Source organism: Ruditapes philippinarum, unplaced genomic scaffold, assembly GCF_026571515.1.
Source record: "Ruditapes philippinarum isolate M1 unplaced genomic scaffold, ASM2657151v2 ctg3782_1_1_1_1, whole genome shotgun sequence".
In the NCBI taxonomy this organism is placed as follows: Eukaryota; Metazoa; Mollusca; class Bivalvia; order Venerida; family Veneridae; genus Ruditapes; species Ruditapes philippinarum.
The window spans coordinates 19,290-34,466 of NW_026852385.1; the positions used below are offsets into that span (position 1 = coordinate 19,290).

Genomic DNA, 15,177 nt, shown 5'->3' on the forward strand with positions numbered 1-15,177 from the left:
GGGTTCTTTAAAAGAAGATTTTTTAAGTTTTAACTATATGCATAAAGGGAAAATCAAAGACACCCTGGGGCGGGGCCAATTTTGACCCTAGGGCTTTTATTTGAACAAACTTTGTAGACACTCACTAGAAGATGTTTCATGCTTAATAGCTAAACTCCAGCTATTTGGGTTTTTTTAAAGAAGATTTTTTAAGTTTTTGCTATACACATATAAGGAAAATCAATGACCCCCGGGCGGGGCCAATTTTGACCCTAGGGCTTTTATTTGAACAAACTTGGTAGACACCTATTAGAACATGTTTCATGCTAAATATCTTAGCTCTAGCTCTTTGAGTTCTTTAAAAGAAGATTTTTTAAGTTTTTACTATATGCATATAGGGAAAATCAATGACCCCCTGGGGCGGGGCCAATTTTGACCCTAGGGCTTTGATTTGAACAAACTTGGTAGGCACTCATTAGAAGATGTTTCATGCCAAATATCTAAGCTCTAGCTCTTACGGTTTTTTAGAAGAAGATTTTTTAAGTTTTTCTTATTGGTTGCCATGGCAACCAGAGTTTTTAATGGAATTTAAATTTTTGAACAACTTTGAAAGGGGTCCACCTAAGGATCATTTCTGTAAAGTTTGGTTGCAATTGGCCATGTAGTTTAGGAGGAGATGTTGTTTGAAAAGTTTGACGCCATTTTTTGAAGGACGCACGACGCACGACGCACGCAGAGTGATGACAAAAGCTCACCTTTGAGCACTTCGTGCTCAGGTGAGCTAAAAAAACATACAAAAAACCATGACAAACAGCACATAGGCTACATTATTGGCAGTATTGAATGGAAGAAAACAAACAATGCTGACAATGAGACATTTACTTTACAAAGAAACAGGAAGTTTAATATAATGTAGGTATTTATAAATTCATGATTTGATATTCTTTACTTGTTCCTTGACATACTGTTTCAAAAAAAATTAAGATTAAATTTTCAATGTAAAATAAAGTAGATTCTATTGTACATGTATATACATGTCAAACTGAATAAGTAACTTTCATGGTTTATTATTTATAATGGGCTGAGACATAAAAAGATGTTAAAAAGAAATGAAATATTAGTTTAATAAATATGTATCAATATATATTAATTTTCAATGGACAAACTTGAATATCAAAACATGCAGCTTTAAACATTTATACAATATTTAATAATTACCTTGTATGCAAGTGGACTGATCTGATTGAAAATGACCTGCTTGACACTGACATGTACCATTTAAACATACGGCAGCTCCGTTTATATTGTTGTTACTACAGTCTGTTGGCTTGCCAGTACAGTTACCACCGAGTGACGGTGTCTCTGTTGTGGTGGTTGTTTCAGTGACAGATGTTGTCAAAGATGCAGCAGTTGTAGGTATAGCAGTTGTAGAAATAGTAGAAGAAGCTAATGATGTAGATGAATTTGGTGATTTAGGAGTTGATTTTGTAGTAGAACTTGATGTTGAATTTGCAGCCTGCTGTGTGGTTTGTGCTGATGTTGATCCTGCTGTTGTTGCTGTTGCTGCTGCTGCTGTTGTTGTTGTTATTGTTGTTGTTGATGGTGTAGATGCTGGTGCTGGTGTGGTAGATGGAGCAACTGTTGAATTTGACACCTGTGATGTTGCTGTTGATTGGTTTGTAGAAGAAGTAACTTGTGTAGAAGCAATAGTTGAAGCACTTACAGTTGCAGTTTGTACCTAAAATAGAAGAAAAAATTACTAAACGACAAAGTCATTTGTCAAATTAACTATCACTTATGATGTTGTTAAACTATTTACCATTCACCTTGTTTAACACAGCACAATACAAAGTGAAAGCGACATTGCCAAGTGGTTAATGCATCAGACAAGTAATTTAAGAATGGCTACCTGTGTGGGTTCAAACTCTGTCAGGGGCAAGCCATTGTTTCCTTCACAACAAACTTTACACTTTAATATTGCTCTGTACTGGTTGGTTCTAGGAGCAGATTCAAGAGTGTGTCTATAAGCTTTATAGCTTCCTACACAAGGACTAAAATAAATTCTGTATATACTTAAGTAAAAGTTTCATAATCATATGTATCTATTTTGCCAATTTGTTATTAACTGCAACAAAACTGTAACTAAATATACCTTAAACAGGGAGATATAACAGTGTTGTGTAAACCTCCTTAAATTGTTATTGACCTCCTTAATATAGGCAGATAGGTATCATGATCTACCATAATTGAGTACATCCTTGTACAGTGAATCTGTCATGTACCAGTAAATACACTGGTTATTCCCATGATGTTTCAGTAAGAATAAATTACCGATAAGTAAACATTTACTTTATTGTTTAAACTTTAAACAATATAGATTAATATCAAAATGCACAAAGGAAAAGCTGGGGATGTTTCATCCTAGATGAGGTTTACTGTACTAGTGGTACTCAAAACAGGAAAAAGCTACTATATGAAGTTTTAGAGGAGACCCTTAGTCTAATTCAAAGACATCATGGTCATCAGAAGCTATAGCAAAATTATATCTTTAAAACTTTGTGCTCAGGGGAGCTAAGAATCACCAGGATACATTGAACATTACCAAATGGCATTATAGACAAAATAAGATTGTTTTTCTCTTTTCTGAATGTAACCATAGCAACCATAATGAATGTTACCAACATAAAGACAGCCCCTTACAGTTTGTCAACATACTATCCTTTTGGTGCCTGTCTCGGTGACATATTTAAGGAATTTAGTATTGAAATCTTTTTTAAGGTGTAATTGCATGGGACTTCTATAACAATGAAAACTACATTATATAGTTTATCTAATCTTTGCATGATCAAAAAAACAATTTAAGTAAAACAAATGGAGGCCACCATTTTTATTTTTGAGTTATCTGCCCTTAAATTTGAAAATTTTGCTTATTAAAAAAGGGCAGATAATTTACAATCACGATTAGAAATGCCTTTTTTCTGCATTTCATGTAGCTGACTATTATTGGGGTGATTGTGAAAAATTTAAAGAATTGGTATTAAAATATAAGTATAGCTTCTAAATTACTTAAAGGGAAGACACTGGCAAAATTTTCATTTTTTCTTCCAGTCCTTGAAATGAATAACTAAGCAGTCACATAATCGAACAAAACTTTTCCCCTTATAAAGAAGAAAATGGTGGTTTCCTAACTTGACCTAAGTGGGTCAGTTTAGAGCATTAAGAATTCACTATAGTTGTTATAGAGAACTATGAAACCGTTATAAAGTACCTGTCAAATGAATGACTATAAGACTTATTTCAATCTAACAATTTCCACAATGACTGTTATTGTAATTTCCAGAGTTATTTCTAGTTACATGACTTGTTTTAATACTAATCAGTGACTCTGTCAGTGTCTTAATTTCATTCAACATATAAAAAGATATTTATTAATATACACTTCAAGCTCAAAATATATAGTATTTATACAGAAATTCATACTAGGACTTTTAAAAATCTAATTTTAGCAAGATTTGAGTAAATAAGATCAATTTAGTATTTTTGTCATTCATTTGCCTAAGTATCCCTTTTAAAGCTATGCCATTTTTTCTAAAAACAAAATGGCTTATTTTTAAAGAATTTTCAGTCTAAGTAAGAAGGTTAAGATTTTTTACCCTGGAAACAAACCCTTATACTATCATGATAGATACTAAGTATGAAAGTACTTCTAGAAAAGTGACTGATCAAAAAGGATACTATTTCAAGTTAATTTCCTATTGATTAGTGACTAGTGCCCACTTAAAGACGCACCTATTTTATTGTATTCAAATTAAGTATATTAAGATCCTATCTTAAAGTGGAGAAACATTTGGTTCCTCTTTGTCAAATACAAAAATGTATATTGAATAAAAAAAAAAATCTGAAAGATCTATATAAATAATAAATTGATTTTAATCTCAATTTTCAAAAGAATCATCTACATGTACCTCATTGTAACTATATAATAACAAGAATGTCAAACGACACATATACCCCCTTTCTAGCCCTTGACTCACATAATTGGTAATTTTGTTACAGAAACTTGCCACAAATGGGTACATGGAAGTGTTCAATTATGGAAAAAAGAAAAATAATGAAGACTTTGTGATGAATAGTTTTCAAGATGAGATATTTAAAGCCCCTGTGACCTAGAACTTTGAACTAGTGACCCAAAATCAATAGGGGTCATCTAATAGGTATTACCAATCAATACTACAAATATGAAAACTTTGTGATAAATAGTTTTCAAGATAATAAGCGGAAACCAAACTGACATTTAAGAACCTTTGACTTGCTCACCCCAAAATCAATAGGTTCACTTACTTGTGATAAAAAATCTTCAAGATAATATGCGGAAACCATTCTGACACTTAAGGCCCCTGTGACCTTGTCCTTTGATCTAGTGACCCCAAAAGCAATACGGATCATCTGTTGGTTATGGCCAATCACTTTGTGAAATATGAAGACTTTGTGATTATTATCTTTCAAGATAATGAGCTGAAACCATTCTACCATCCAAAGACCCTGTGACCTTGACCTTTGACCTAGTGACCCCAAAATCAATAGGGGTCATCTACTAGTTATGACCAATCAATATGTGAAATATGTAGATTTTGTGATAAATAGTAACCAAGATAATAAGCAGAAATCATATTACTATTTAAGGATTCTGTGACCTTGACGTTTAACCTAATGACCCCAATATCAATAGGGGTCATCTACCACTTACGATCAATCAATGTGTGAAATATGAAGACTTTGTGATGAGTAGTTTTCAAGATAATCAGAGGAAACCTTCTGACATTTAAGACCCCTGTGACCTTGACCTTTGACCTAGTGACCCCAAAATCAATAGGGGTCAGCTATTAGTTATGGCCAATAGCTATGTGAAATATAAAGACTTTGTAATGAGTACTCTTCAAGATAATCAGCGGAAACCATTTTGACTTTTAAGGCCCCTGTGACCTTTCACGTAGTGAACCAAAAAGCAATTGGGGTCATCTACTAGTTATGACCAATCACTATGTGTAATATGAATACTTTGTAATGAATACTTTTCAAAATAATCAGCGGAAACCGTTCTGACATTTAAGACCCCTGTGACCTTGACCTTTGACCTAGTGACCCCAAAATCAATAGGGGTCAGCTATTAGTTATGGCCAATAACTATGTGAAATATAAAGACTTTATAATGAGTACTCTTCAAGATAATCAGCGGAAACCATTTTGACATTTAAGGCCCCTGTGACCTTGATCTTTCACCTAGTGAACCCAAAAGCAATTGGGGTCATCTACTAGTTATGACCAATCACTATGTGTAAACTGTAATATGAATACTTTGTAATGAATACTTTTCAAGATAATCAGCGGAAACCATTTTCACATTTAAGGCCCCTGTGACCTTGACCTTTGACCTAGTGACCCCAAAATCAAACTGGATTACCTACTAGTTATGACCTATCAATATGTGAAATATGACTTCTTAGTGATGAATACTTTTCAAGATAATCAGCGAAACCATTTTGACATTTAAAGCCCGTGTGACCTTGACCTTTGATCTAGTGACCCCAAAGTCAATAGGGGTCATCTATTAGTTATGGCCAATCACTAGGTGAAATATGAAGACTTTGTAATGAATATTTTCAAGATAATCAGCGGAAACCATTTTGACATTTAAGGCCGCTGTAACCCTGACCTTTGATCTAGTGACCCCAAAATCAATAGGAGTCATTTACTAGTTATGACCAATCACTATGTGAAATATTAAGACTTTGTGGTGAATACTTTTAAAGATAATCAGCGGAAACCATTTTGACATTTAAGGCCCATGTGACCTTGACCCTTGACCTCATGACCCCTAAATCAATAGGGGTCATCTACTAGTTATGACCAATAACTATGTGAAATATGAAGACTTTGTGATGAATACTTTTCAAGATAATCAGCAGAAACCCTTTTGACATTAAAGGCCCCTGTGACCTTGACCTTTGATCTAGTGACCCCAAAATCAATACGGGTCATCTACTAGTTATGACCAATCACTATGTGAAATATGAAGACTTTGTGATGAATACTTTTCAAGATAATCAGCGGAAACCATTTTGACATTTAATGCCCCTGTGACCTTGACCTTTGACCTAGTGACCCCAAAATCAATAATGGTCATCTACTAGTTATGACCAATCGCTATGTGAAATAGGAAGACTTTGTGATAAATACTTTTCAAGATAATCAGCGGAAACCATGTGGTCTACCGATGGACAGACCGACATTAGCAAAACAATATACCCCCTCTTCTTCGAAGGGGGGCATAACAACATATAAATTTGACAAATGCCTCGATTATATCTTGGTCTGCTGGAAGAAATAGAGTCTACCCATGCAACCAGTGCAAATCAAGATCAGTCAGGGCACAGATCATAGCCTGTATTACTGGCTACCAGTATTAGTCTATGAAATATTCCATGAAAATGATGAATGGTTTTGTCCAGATTGAAGACATTTAAAAAGATGGATGAGTCCATTTAAGATTTTTAGGGTAGTAAGGGTGAAACTACATAAATTTAGCACTCTTTTTGATATTTAAAAGTATTTCCATAACTCAATTTGATAACAAAAATGGTGGCATGATTTTGTTGTTTACATACATGTATAAGAGAAATAGAAAAGAGAAATTAGTGTATTTAAACTGACACCACCCTTGGTATATAAATCATTCGTATTTGTTCAAAGACTTGTTTATTTGCACAATTTTATGGTAGGTTAAATAAATTTTTGAAATTACACCTTCTCTTTACAAACCTTATTTTCGTGTGTAAATTGCTATTTTAAGCATTTTTTTTCTTAATTTTAGCAAATTCAGCATTGGCATGCAATATACACAAAGGAGAAAATTATTTTTACTTTATTTGAGCAAATTTAACATACATGTAGGTATTTATAGACAAAAGAGAAATTTACCAGAGTAAGACTGCAACAAAACGCTATATAGACAAGAAGCCTGTCTGAGGTACCCATCTCTCACTAACCTGAAAATAATCAAAATTACCCTGATAATATATGCAGATATTTCCATAAATTTTACATACATGTAAATCAGTCCTATAGTACACAGTCTTAACAGACACCACCCTTGGCATATAAATCAACAATATTTTCAAAGAAAGTACATGTAATTAAATAAAATAAATCATTTGCTGTTTGTATGGAATCATGATGGGCCTCAGCTTTTTTCAGTGAGGATTCATAAAGTTATCCAGCTAGCTTGCCAAGTCAATGGTTCTAAACTCATGGTCAACTCCTTCCTGAAATACATGTAATGCATGGGCACCTGCAGTCTTGAAACTTCGATTAAGGTGGAAATTCAAGATATTACCATTATTTAAAGTATTAAACTATCAATATGACAAACTGTTGGGTTTGGGTTTTACACCCATTTTAAAACATTTTTAGTCATATCTTGGCAGGAAACAATCGTCTGCTATACTTATCTTAATATAGGGACTGGACCAGTACATTAGAGGTACTGAGGGGTTTCCTTATTGTTTATGTATCGTCCCAAGATTTATTTTTCCACATTACCTTTTTTTATTTGACAATCATATGAAATGATTTATCTAAAAGTAACATATTTAATCGTTAGAAAAGCTGCAAGCGGCTTTAATATTTAATCATTTGTTCATTTCAAAACCTTGCAGCTCAATTACATTCAGACTGGTGAATTTATGTGTACATATATCACCGTGTATATTGTGCAAAAATCAAAAGATTAAAAACAAGGAAGTATTTACAAAAGCATTCATATACATGTACCTGCACCAATAAAATACTTAATAAGATTTTAAACTTTGTACTTTAGATATAAACATATTTTATTATCAAAAGCAAATCAGTTAATATGCATAAACAAGTCTAGCAAAAGGGACCACAATAACGAAAACATGCGATAGGAAATTTAAAGCAGCATGCCTCCAGATTCATGCTTATTTGCATGAAGAAAAAGAAAATGTATTTAAAAGTAAAATATTGTGTAGTGAAAACAAAGAAAGTAATTAACACATTGCAAATGAATTCTGGTATAAAATACTGCAATATCAGTCATTAATCACACATAACATGTAAATTATAACTTGAATCTGGAATCTTTTCACTTTTCATAAAATCTTATAACATTAATTTTTCTCATGTTTGATTTTCGTGAAATATTTTGACTCAGCTGAAGGCATGCAGCTTTAATATAAATATAGATACATAAAAAAAGAGGCCATGATATGATATTTCTGCTAAAGAATAACATGTACCAAAGTCATATAACACTGACAATATGCACAAGTGTACTCGATGACAATCTAAGTTCTGTGACAGTTTGGCTATCCTTTAAGACATAATTATAAGAAGAGTTGCACACACAGAAAAAAGTTTATGACCAGCGTCCCTACTGTTATAAACCCTTAACTTGCTGGAACCAAGTGCTAAGCCTTTGACACCAGTGCAGTCTGACAAGGCTCTATTCCACTGGTAGTTCAATTTTTACAATTTTGATACTGAAATCCCTTCAGCTTTTAGTAGACTTATCTTAATTCAAAGCAAGGCATATCCAGTATACATATGAGCAGACTAGTGCCTAATGATATGAATTATCTTAGAAGGTAACATCAATTATCATTTGCTCCGTCTGTGACTCAGCCTTTTCTGCCCAAAATTCAGCAGCTCAGACTTTTATGCACCCATTCAGCAGCTCATAACTTTAACATTGCTGCAACGATTCAGCAGCACAAACTTTGCTGCACCCATCAAATACAGCAGCTCAGACTTTGCAGCATCCATTCAGATTCTCAGACTTTGCTGCACTCATTTAGCAGCCCACACTTTGCTGAACCCATTCAGCAGCTCAGACTTTAATGCACCCATTCAGCAGCTCAAACTTTACTGCATCCATTCAGCAGCTAAGACTTTGCTGCCCCAATTCAACAGCTCAGACTTCAATGCACCCATTCAGCAGCTCATACTTTGCTGCACCCATTCAGCAGCTCATACTTTGCTGCATCCATTCAGCAGCTCACGCTTTGCTAAACCCATTTACCTCAAAGTTTGTTGAACCAATTCAGCAGTTCACACTTTGCTGAACCCATTCTATACAGCCAGACCTGGGGTAATCATTAATTGTAATCATTGATTTTGTAATTGATTACATGATTACACTGTAATCATCATGTAATTGATTACCTTGCCCAAAATTGATTATATTAATTGTAATCAATCAATTACAGCCTAAATCAAGACAGTAATTATGATTACATTTTGATTGACATTGATTACTTTCAGATTTAACAGAAAACTATTTAAATTCAAAGGATGCCTTTATTTTACATGATACAGTTTAATTTTTGTTTTACATTTATACTGTCAAAATCCTCAATTAAGACCACTATTCAGACTGAAACAAAGTAAATAGTCTAATCTTACATACTTTAAGACCATGGTCTACTTTAGTCATTTTGTATGAATAAACAATATGTATATTAACATGTACCTACAAATACATTATAAAAGACACTATCAAAAAATGCTTTGATATTTAATCTGATAAAAAGAAAACATATTTCTGAAGAAATTTAACTTTAATTTTACAGTATCACTTATTATATGATGTACATAAATCAAATAAAAATTTAATTTTTCAAAAAATAAATGTGCTGAATGCAACAATGTACCACTCTAAAATGGACCTTCTCACCTAATTTCATACAATAACAGTTTTTCACACCTTTTGAAATCACAGCCCTCAAGCAGATCATAGCAACAAATTTAAGATCTTGATAGATGTTGACTTAATTTAAGTGTTTCATTAGTCACATTAAAATTGAAACAAAAATTTGGACTGAATATGGTGGTCTTAGAAGTGAATAAGCAGGTGGTTAAATCTGGATCATGAAACCATTGGCATAACAAACCTTTTTAAAAATGGTCCTAAATGCGGGGGTGGTTTTTAATTCTGGGGTGGTCTAATGTACATTCAATGTAATCAATTATCAATCAATTACTCTCTTAAAGTAATTGTAATTCAATTGATTACAGAGGCAAGTGTGAGTAATCAATCTTAATCAATTACTATAAAATCTGAAAGTAATTGTAATTTAATCAATTACTGATCAATGTAATCATCCCCAGGTCTGTATACAGCTGCTCAGCCTTGCTGCACCCATTGAGCAGCTCACACTTTGCTGAACCAATCCCATTCAGCTGCCTTGCTGCACCCATTGAGCAGCTCACACTTTGCTGAACCAATCCCATTCAGCTGCCTTGCTGCACCCATTGAGCAGCTAACACTTTGCTTTACCCATCCATCTGCTAAGCTTTGCTGCACCCATTCAGCAGGCCACACTTTGCTGAACCCATTCAGCAGCTTACTCTTTGCTGAACCTCATTTAGCAGCTCAGACTTTTCTGCACCCATTCAGCTGCTCATACTATGCTGCATCCATTCAGCGGCTTAAACTTTGCTGAACCCATTTAGCAGCTCAGACTTTGCTGCACCCATTCAGCAGCACACACTTGCTGAACCCAGTGAACCCATTCAGCAGCACACACTTGCTGAACCCAGTGAACCCATTCAGCAGCATACACTTGCTGAACCCATTCAGCAGCTCAACATTTGCTGCATCCATTCAGCAGCTCAGACTGTGCAGCATCCATTCAGCAGCACACACTAACTTGCTGAACCCATTCAGCAGCTCAATGTTTTAAGAAAAGAATCTAAAAAACATTTATAAATAGATATCTATTTAGAATACATAGAGAGGAGTGATCTTTTTTCTTGAAAGTTGAAACATTTTTTTTCTTCAGTTCTACCTGGTTTTACCTGCTGTATAATTATCTTAGTTGGATTTGCATATTTTACAACATGCAAAAAACAAACAAATAAAACAACATTTAGATCTATAGGAAATAGATTGTACACTGTAAATATTCCTACATGTATCGTGAACAAACCAGTTCTCAAACCTATAAGCTACAAGAAGTTTTCAGTATAAATAAGAATATATCTTTATGAAAATTCTTTACATACATACACTTTAATCTTTATGTAACATTTCTGTAAAATTTGACTGAAATTCAACGTTAAAAAAAGCTCTATTTTCATCTTGGAAAATACAACCTTCTTTTGTGAAACTGACATGGCCTCTTAAAAGAAAGAACCTAATCTCAAACCCCTTCAAGTATCTCTAAAATTCTACTGTTTAGTTTAGCCAATGAAGTGATTGTCATATGAATATCACATGACCATGTGGTACCCTACAGGATGCAAGTACCTGCTTTAAGATATTTTTGTCTGTAATATTCATTTTTACAAATAGTAATGGTGTATTTACAGGACTTACAAAGGTAATAGCAATTTGTATGAAATTATTCTAAGTAATAAGATATTTAATGTAAATATTCCTTACTATGCACTGTTTTAATTTAACAGCAGCAGACATGTCTGTCAGAATCTAAGCTTTAATGCACACAAGTTGAGGCCATTGTAGTCACTTCTAGTAAATAAATAACAGCTCATAAATGAAAGGTTTGAGAATAGGTTGGGTGTGTACTTACACGAGGTAGACAGACATTTCACTATTGAGAAGGTTCACACCAAGACGGTTCACACCAAGACGTTTCACTCCCAAATGGGAGTAAAACGTCTTGAAGACATTTCACTCCCATTTTATACCAAAATTATTTTGATACTTATGATATACTACAATAGACCTTAATGTTACTAGAAATGAAAGTTTGTATGTTTAAGTTTGTTTTTTTACTTGATTAGAGAGATCTTTGATCTGATATCTTTTCATATATTTATTCTTATTTAGGGAAGGATATCATAATATGACCGGATATGATTGTATGAAAGTTGCAGTTCTCTTAAGATGTCAATGATAATAATTCATACCTGATTTTCTTTGCATTAAGTATATTTTATATCAATAGGTAAAAGAAATTTCTGTAGATAATCTTTAATAATATATTTAAATATTATTTTATTTTTGTTATAATTTACAACCAAAACTAAAAATATGGAGGAGTTTCTGTTTCCATGACTTTGATTTTAATTGGATGAACATTGTCTAAAAATATTTTAATGGTCCAATAAACAACTAATTAATAACTGTTGATGCTAAAGTGCAATGTTTGTACAACTAATTTAAAAGTGATGTCAAACTGTTAATTGATGGTTTCAGTGTTTATACAACTAATTAGGTGATGAGATTACTGTTAACACCACAATTACCTAAGTTTGAGTGTTCATGAACATTTTCATTTTGTTATTCTATTATCTTTCTTGATTTATTATAAATACCGTAGATTTTTCTCATGTTGTTACTCTTATAAATATAATAAAAACGATATTTCAGACATTTGTCTTTCATTTAAAACTCTTATCATTCAACCCATATTTAAATGAGTATAATGATAATCTTCTCATAATTCATCATAATTATGTCCTGATCATTGAAACCAACATTTTTACTCCTAATAATTAACAAGAAATCTTCAAAACACTGTTTAAACGGAACAAAATTCACTTTTATGACCTGATACTATACTATATAGATCATAATTATTTACACATTCTGTAAGTGTTATATTTCAGAAAAATTATACTTTTATAATCATTCTTCAAATTCATAAATTTTTCTTAACAATACTCTCAAACTCAACAAAACAAATCATTAAATTGAATTTCCCCTTCATTATAAAGGCCTAAAAAAAAAAATGTTGTGTTTCCGGTGGCCCGACCAACCCTATTTTTTAGCGCCGACCCAAAGTTTTTTATCGATGTACAAAAAAAAAAATGGCGCCCGTACCGACCGTACCGAAGACGGGTTTTAGTATTGCGAGTCGACAACGATGTGAGGCACAGACGATTCAGGTTCCAATTACGTATTAACGCGCACCGGCTAATATGGCGGCACAACAAGCAGCCGAAGTGTCACTGCTGGCGATTTTCTTTAAAAATACGATCATAGTTTGGCAAAACAGGAAATCAAATTAATAGACCACAGCAAAACAGCTCAAAACATTTTTCAGACGTGCATGGTCATGTTAAGAGTGATAATATTAAAATTGAAGCCAGTTGTTCGGTAAGAATAAAAAAAAATGAAAACGAAAGTCGAGTCATGCCATTGGTAAAATTTATTTCAAAATAAAATATTGAAGACTAGGTCCGACCTACCGACTCTACTTTTTTTCGCCTTTCCACCAGAAACACATCAATTTTTTTTTAGGCCTAATGAAAATAAATTTTCTAAATAAAAACATCTAAAAAATGGGAGTGAAACATCCATACAAATGACAAAATGGGAGTGAAACGTCTAGGTGTGAACCGTCTTGGGAGTGAAACGTCTCAATAGTGAAATGTCTTGGGAGTAAAACGTCTGACATAAGTTATCCAGGATAGAATGTTTACTGTTTGGTGGATATGACATCCCCCCCATACTAATATTATAGAAGTATATTCAAAATTGTCTAATATCATGGATTTACTTACTTTTTATTTTAAATTTTAGGGTTATAACAGGGAATTTAATTTAAGGGCACTGGGAGGGTGTCATATCCACCAGGGGTAGTCAGACTATTCTCTCCCTTTCCAGTTCCTCCCCTGACGTTTCCTCCCTGACAGTTCTCTCCCTATTTTGGGGGAGAACCGTCTGCATATTTGTAAATAAGCAGACAGTTCCTCCCCATTCTTATTTTTGTTATTACATTATTATCAAAGCTTTTTGATGATAAATCAATGGGTAAGTTTATTAATATTATTAATTGATATAAATTAGAAAAAAAGATTTTATTGAAGTGTTTAGATGTTAAATAAATAAATGGGTAAGTTTATTATAAATTGATATAAATCAGAGAGAAAAATACTTTAATGTCAGAGTATTAAGACGTTTAATTCAAGTTTCAATTTTGTTAGCATCATCAGCAACAATAAATGGGTAAGTTAGGATAATCGTAAGATATTATTAAAACTGTTATTTTTTTTTTTAATAAATAAATGTGAAATTTATAAGCAAAAAATGATTAATGAATTTTAATTGCTAAATTTCATACTTTTGTATAATGAAAAAGGAGTTCAATACACACATGCGTTAAGTTTGCTGTCAGTGATAATTGAGGTGTTTATTAATTCATTACTCAAGAATCAAGGTGTTGATTAGATTAAAATAGCTGTGAAAATGTGTTGATGTTTAAGTATTTACAAGCTAGACCTTAACATAATTACAGGTGCCCAATCACTGTCCAATAATCTATATCTCTCACAATGAACGTGTTGATAGGATTAAAATACTGAAAAAGGTGTTAAATTTACAAACACTTTTCAGCTGATAAACATAAAATGCAGTTAATATCTAACACATTCTTTTAATAATCTTCATGAAGAAATATTATTAGATTAAGTCAAAACTAAAATGATAACTTATACTTATAGAAAAAATGGGGGAGAACTGTCTGCATATTTCAAATTTGGGAGAGAACTGTCAGGGGAGGAAACGGTTAGGGAGAGAACCGTCAGGGAGAGGAACTGGTAAGGGAGAGAATAGTCTGTCATTCTCCACCAGGCACCAAACAGTAAACATGCTTCCCTGTCATATATACTCAGTGCAAATAAACGCCCTCATGCATACAAGCATCCCTGCTTGTTAATTCACCTCAAATAAATATTAATCCACCCGTTACCACAAATTTGACACTGTTATCTTGTTACGTTCACAAAGTTTATTCTTCTTCCGTATTTCCTATGTCAAGACAACTTTCACTTCACTTCCTACTAAAGCAATCGCAACTTTTTGGTCCCTTCCGTCAATCTTCGGATATGGATAACGAGCGAAGTGTTCCGGATTGCAAACAGGACGTTTCGCCCCCAAACCTAATCGGCCTCAATGCAAAAATCAGCAAGAATGGGATCATATAACCATGGCAAATTAGTAAAAATGGACTTAATAAAAGGCACTATTTTAAGAAACTCTTATTTTTTAATCTGTTAGAAGGATTCTCATTTGTATGCAAGCTATTTTACGAATCATACAGCCGGGTCCTTGAAAGACCCTGATCTATATATTTTTAAGTGGGTTTAAAGTCATTTTCAAGCTATGCTAAATTTCTTTTGATGATCTATATAGGATAAGAAGTAATATAA

At 33.1% G+C, this 15,177-nt stretch overlaps 1 protein-coding gene across 1 annotated transcript in view; it reads right to left on the reverse strand.

Annotated features, from left to right (window-relative positions):
• LOC132758587 (uncharacterized) overlaps positions 1–14,913 on the reverse strand; it is a 34,171-nt gene extending 19,258 nt beyond the window's left edge. Inside the window, exons 1-3 of the mRNA XM_060750278.1 lie at positions 14,690–14,913; positions 6,958–7,025; positions 1,198–1,717 (exon numbers count right to left, since the gene is read on the reverse strand). Coding sequence (XP_060606261.1) covers positions 1,198–1,717; positions 6,958–7,014 — 577 coding nt within the window. The 5' untranslated portion in view covers positions 7,015–7,025; positions 14,690–14,913. The remainder of the gene's footprint in view (positions 1–1,197; positions 1,718–6,957; positions 7,026–14,689) is intronic.
• Positions 14,914–15,177: the final 264 nt, after the last annotated feature.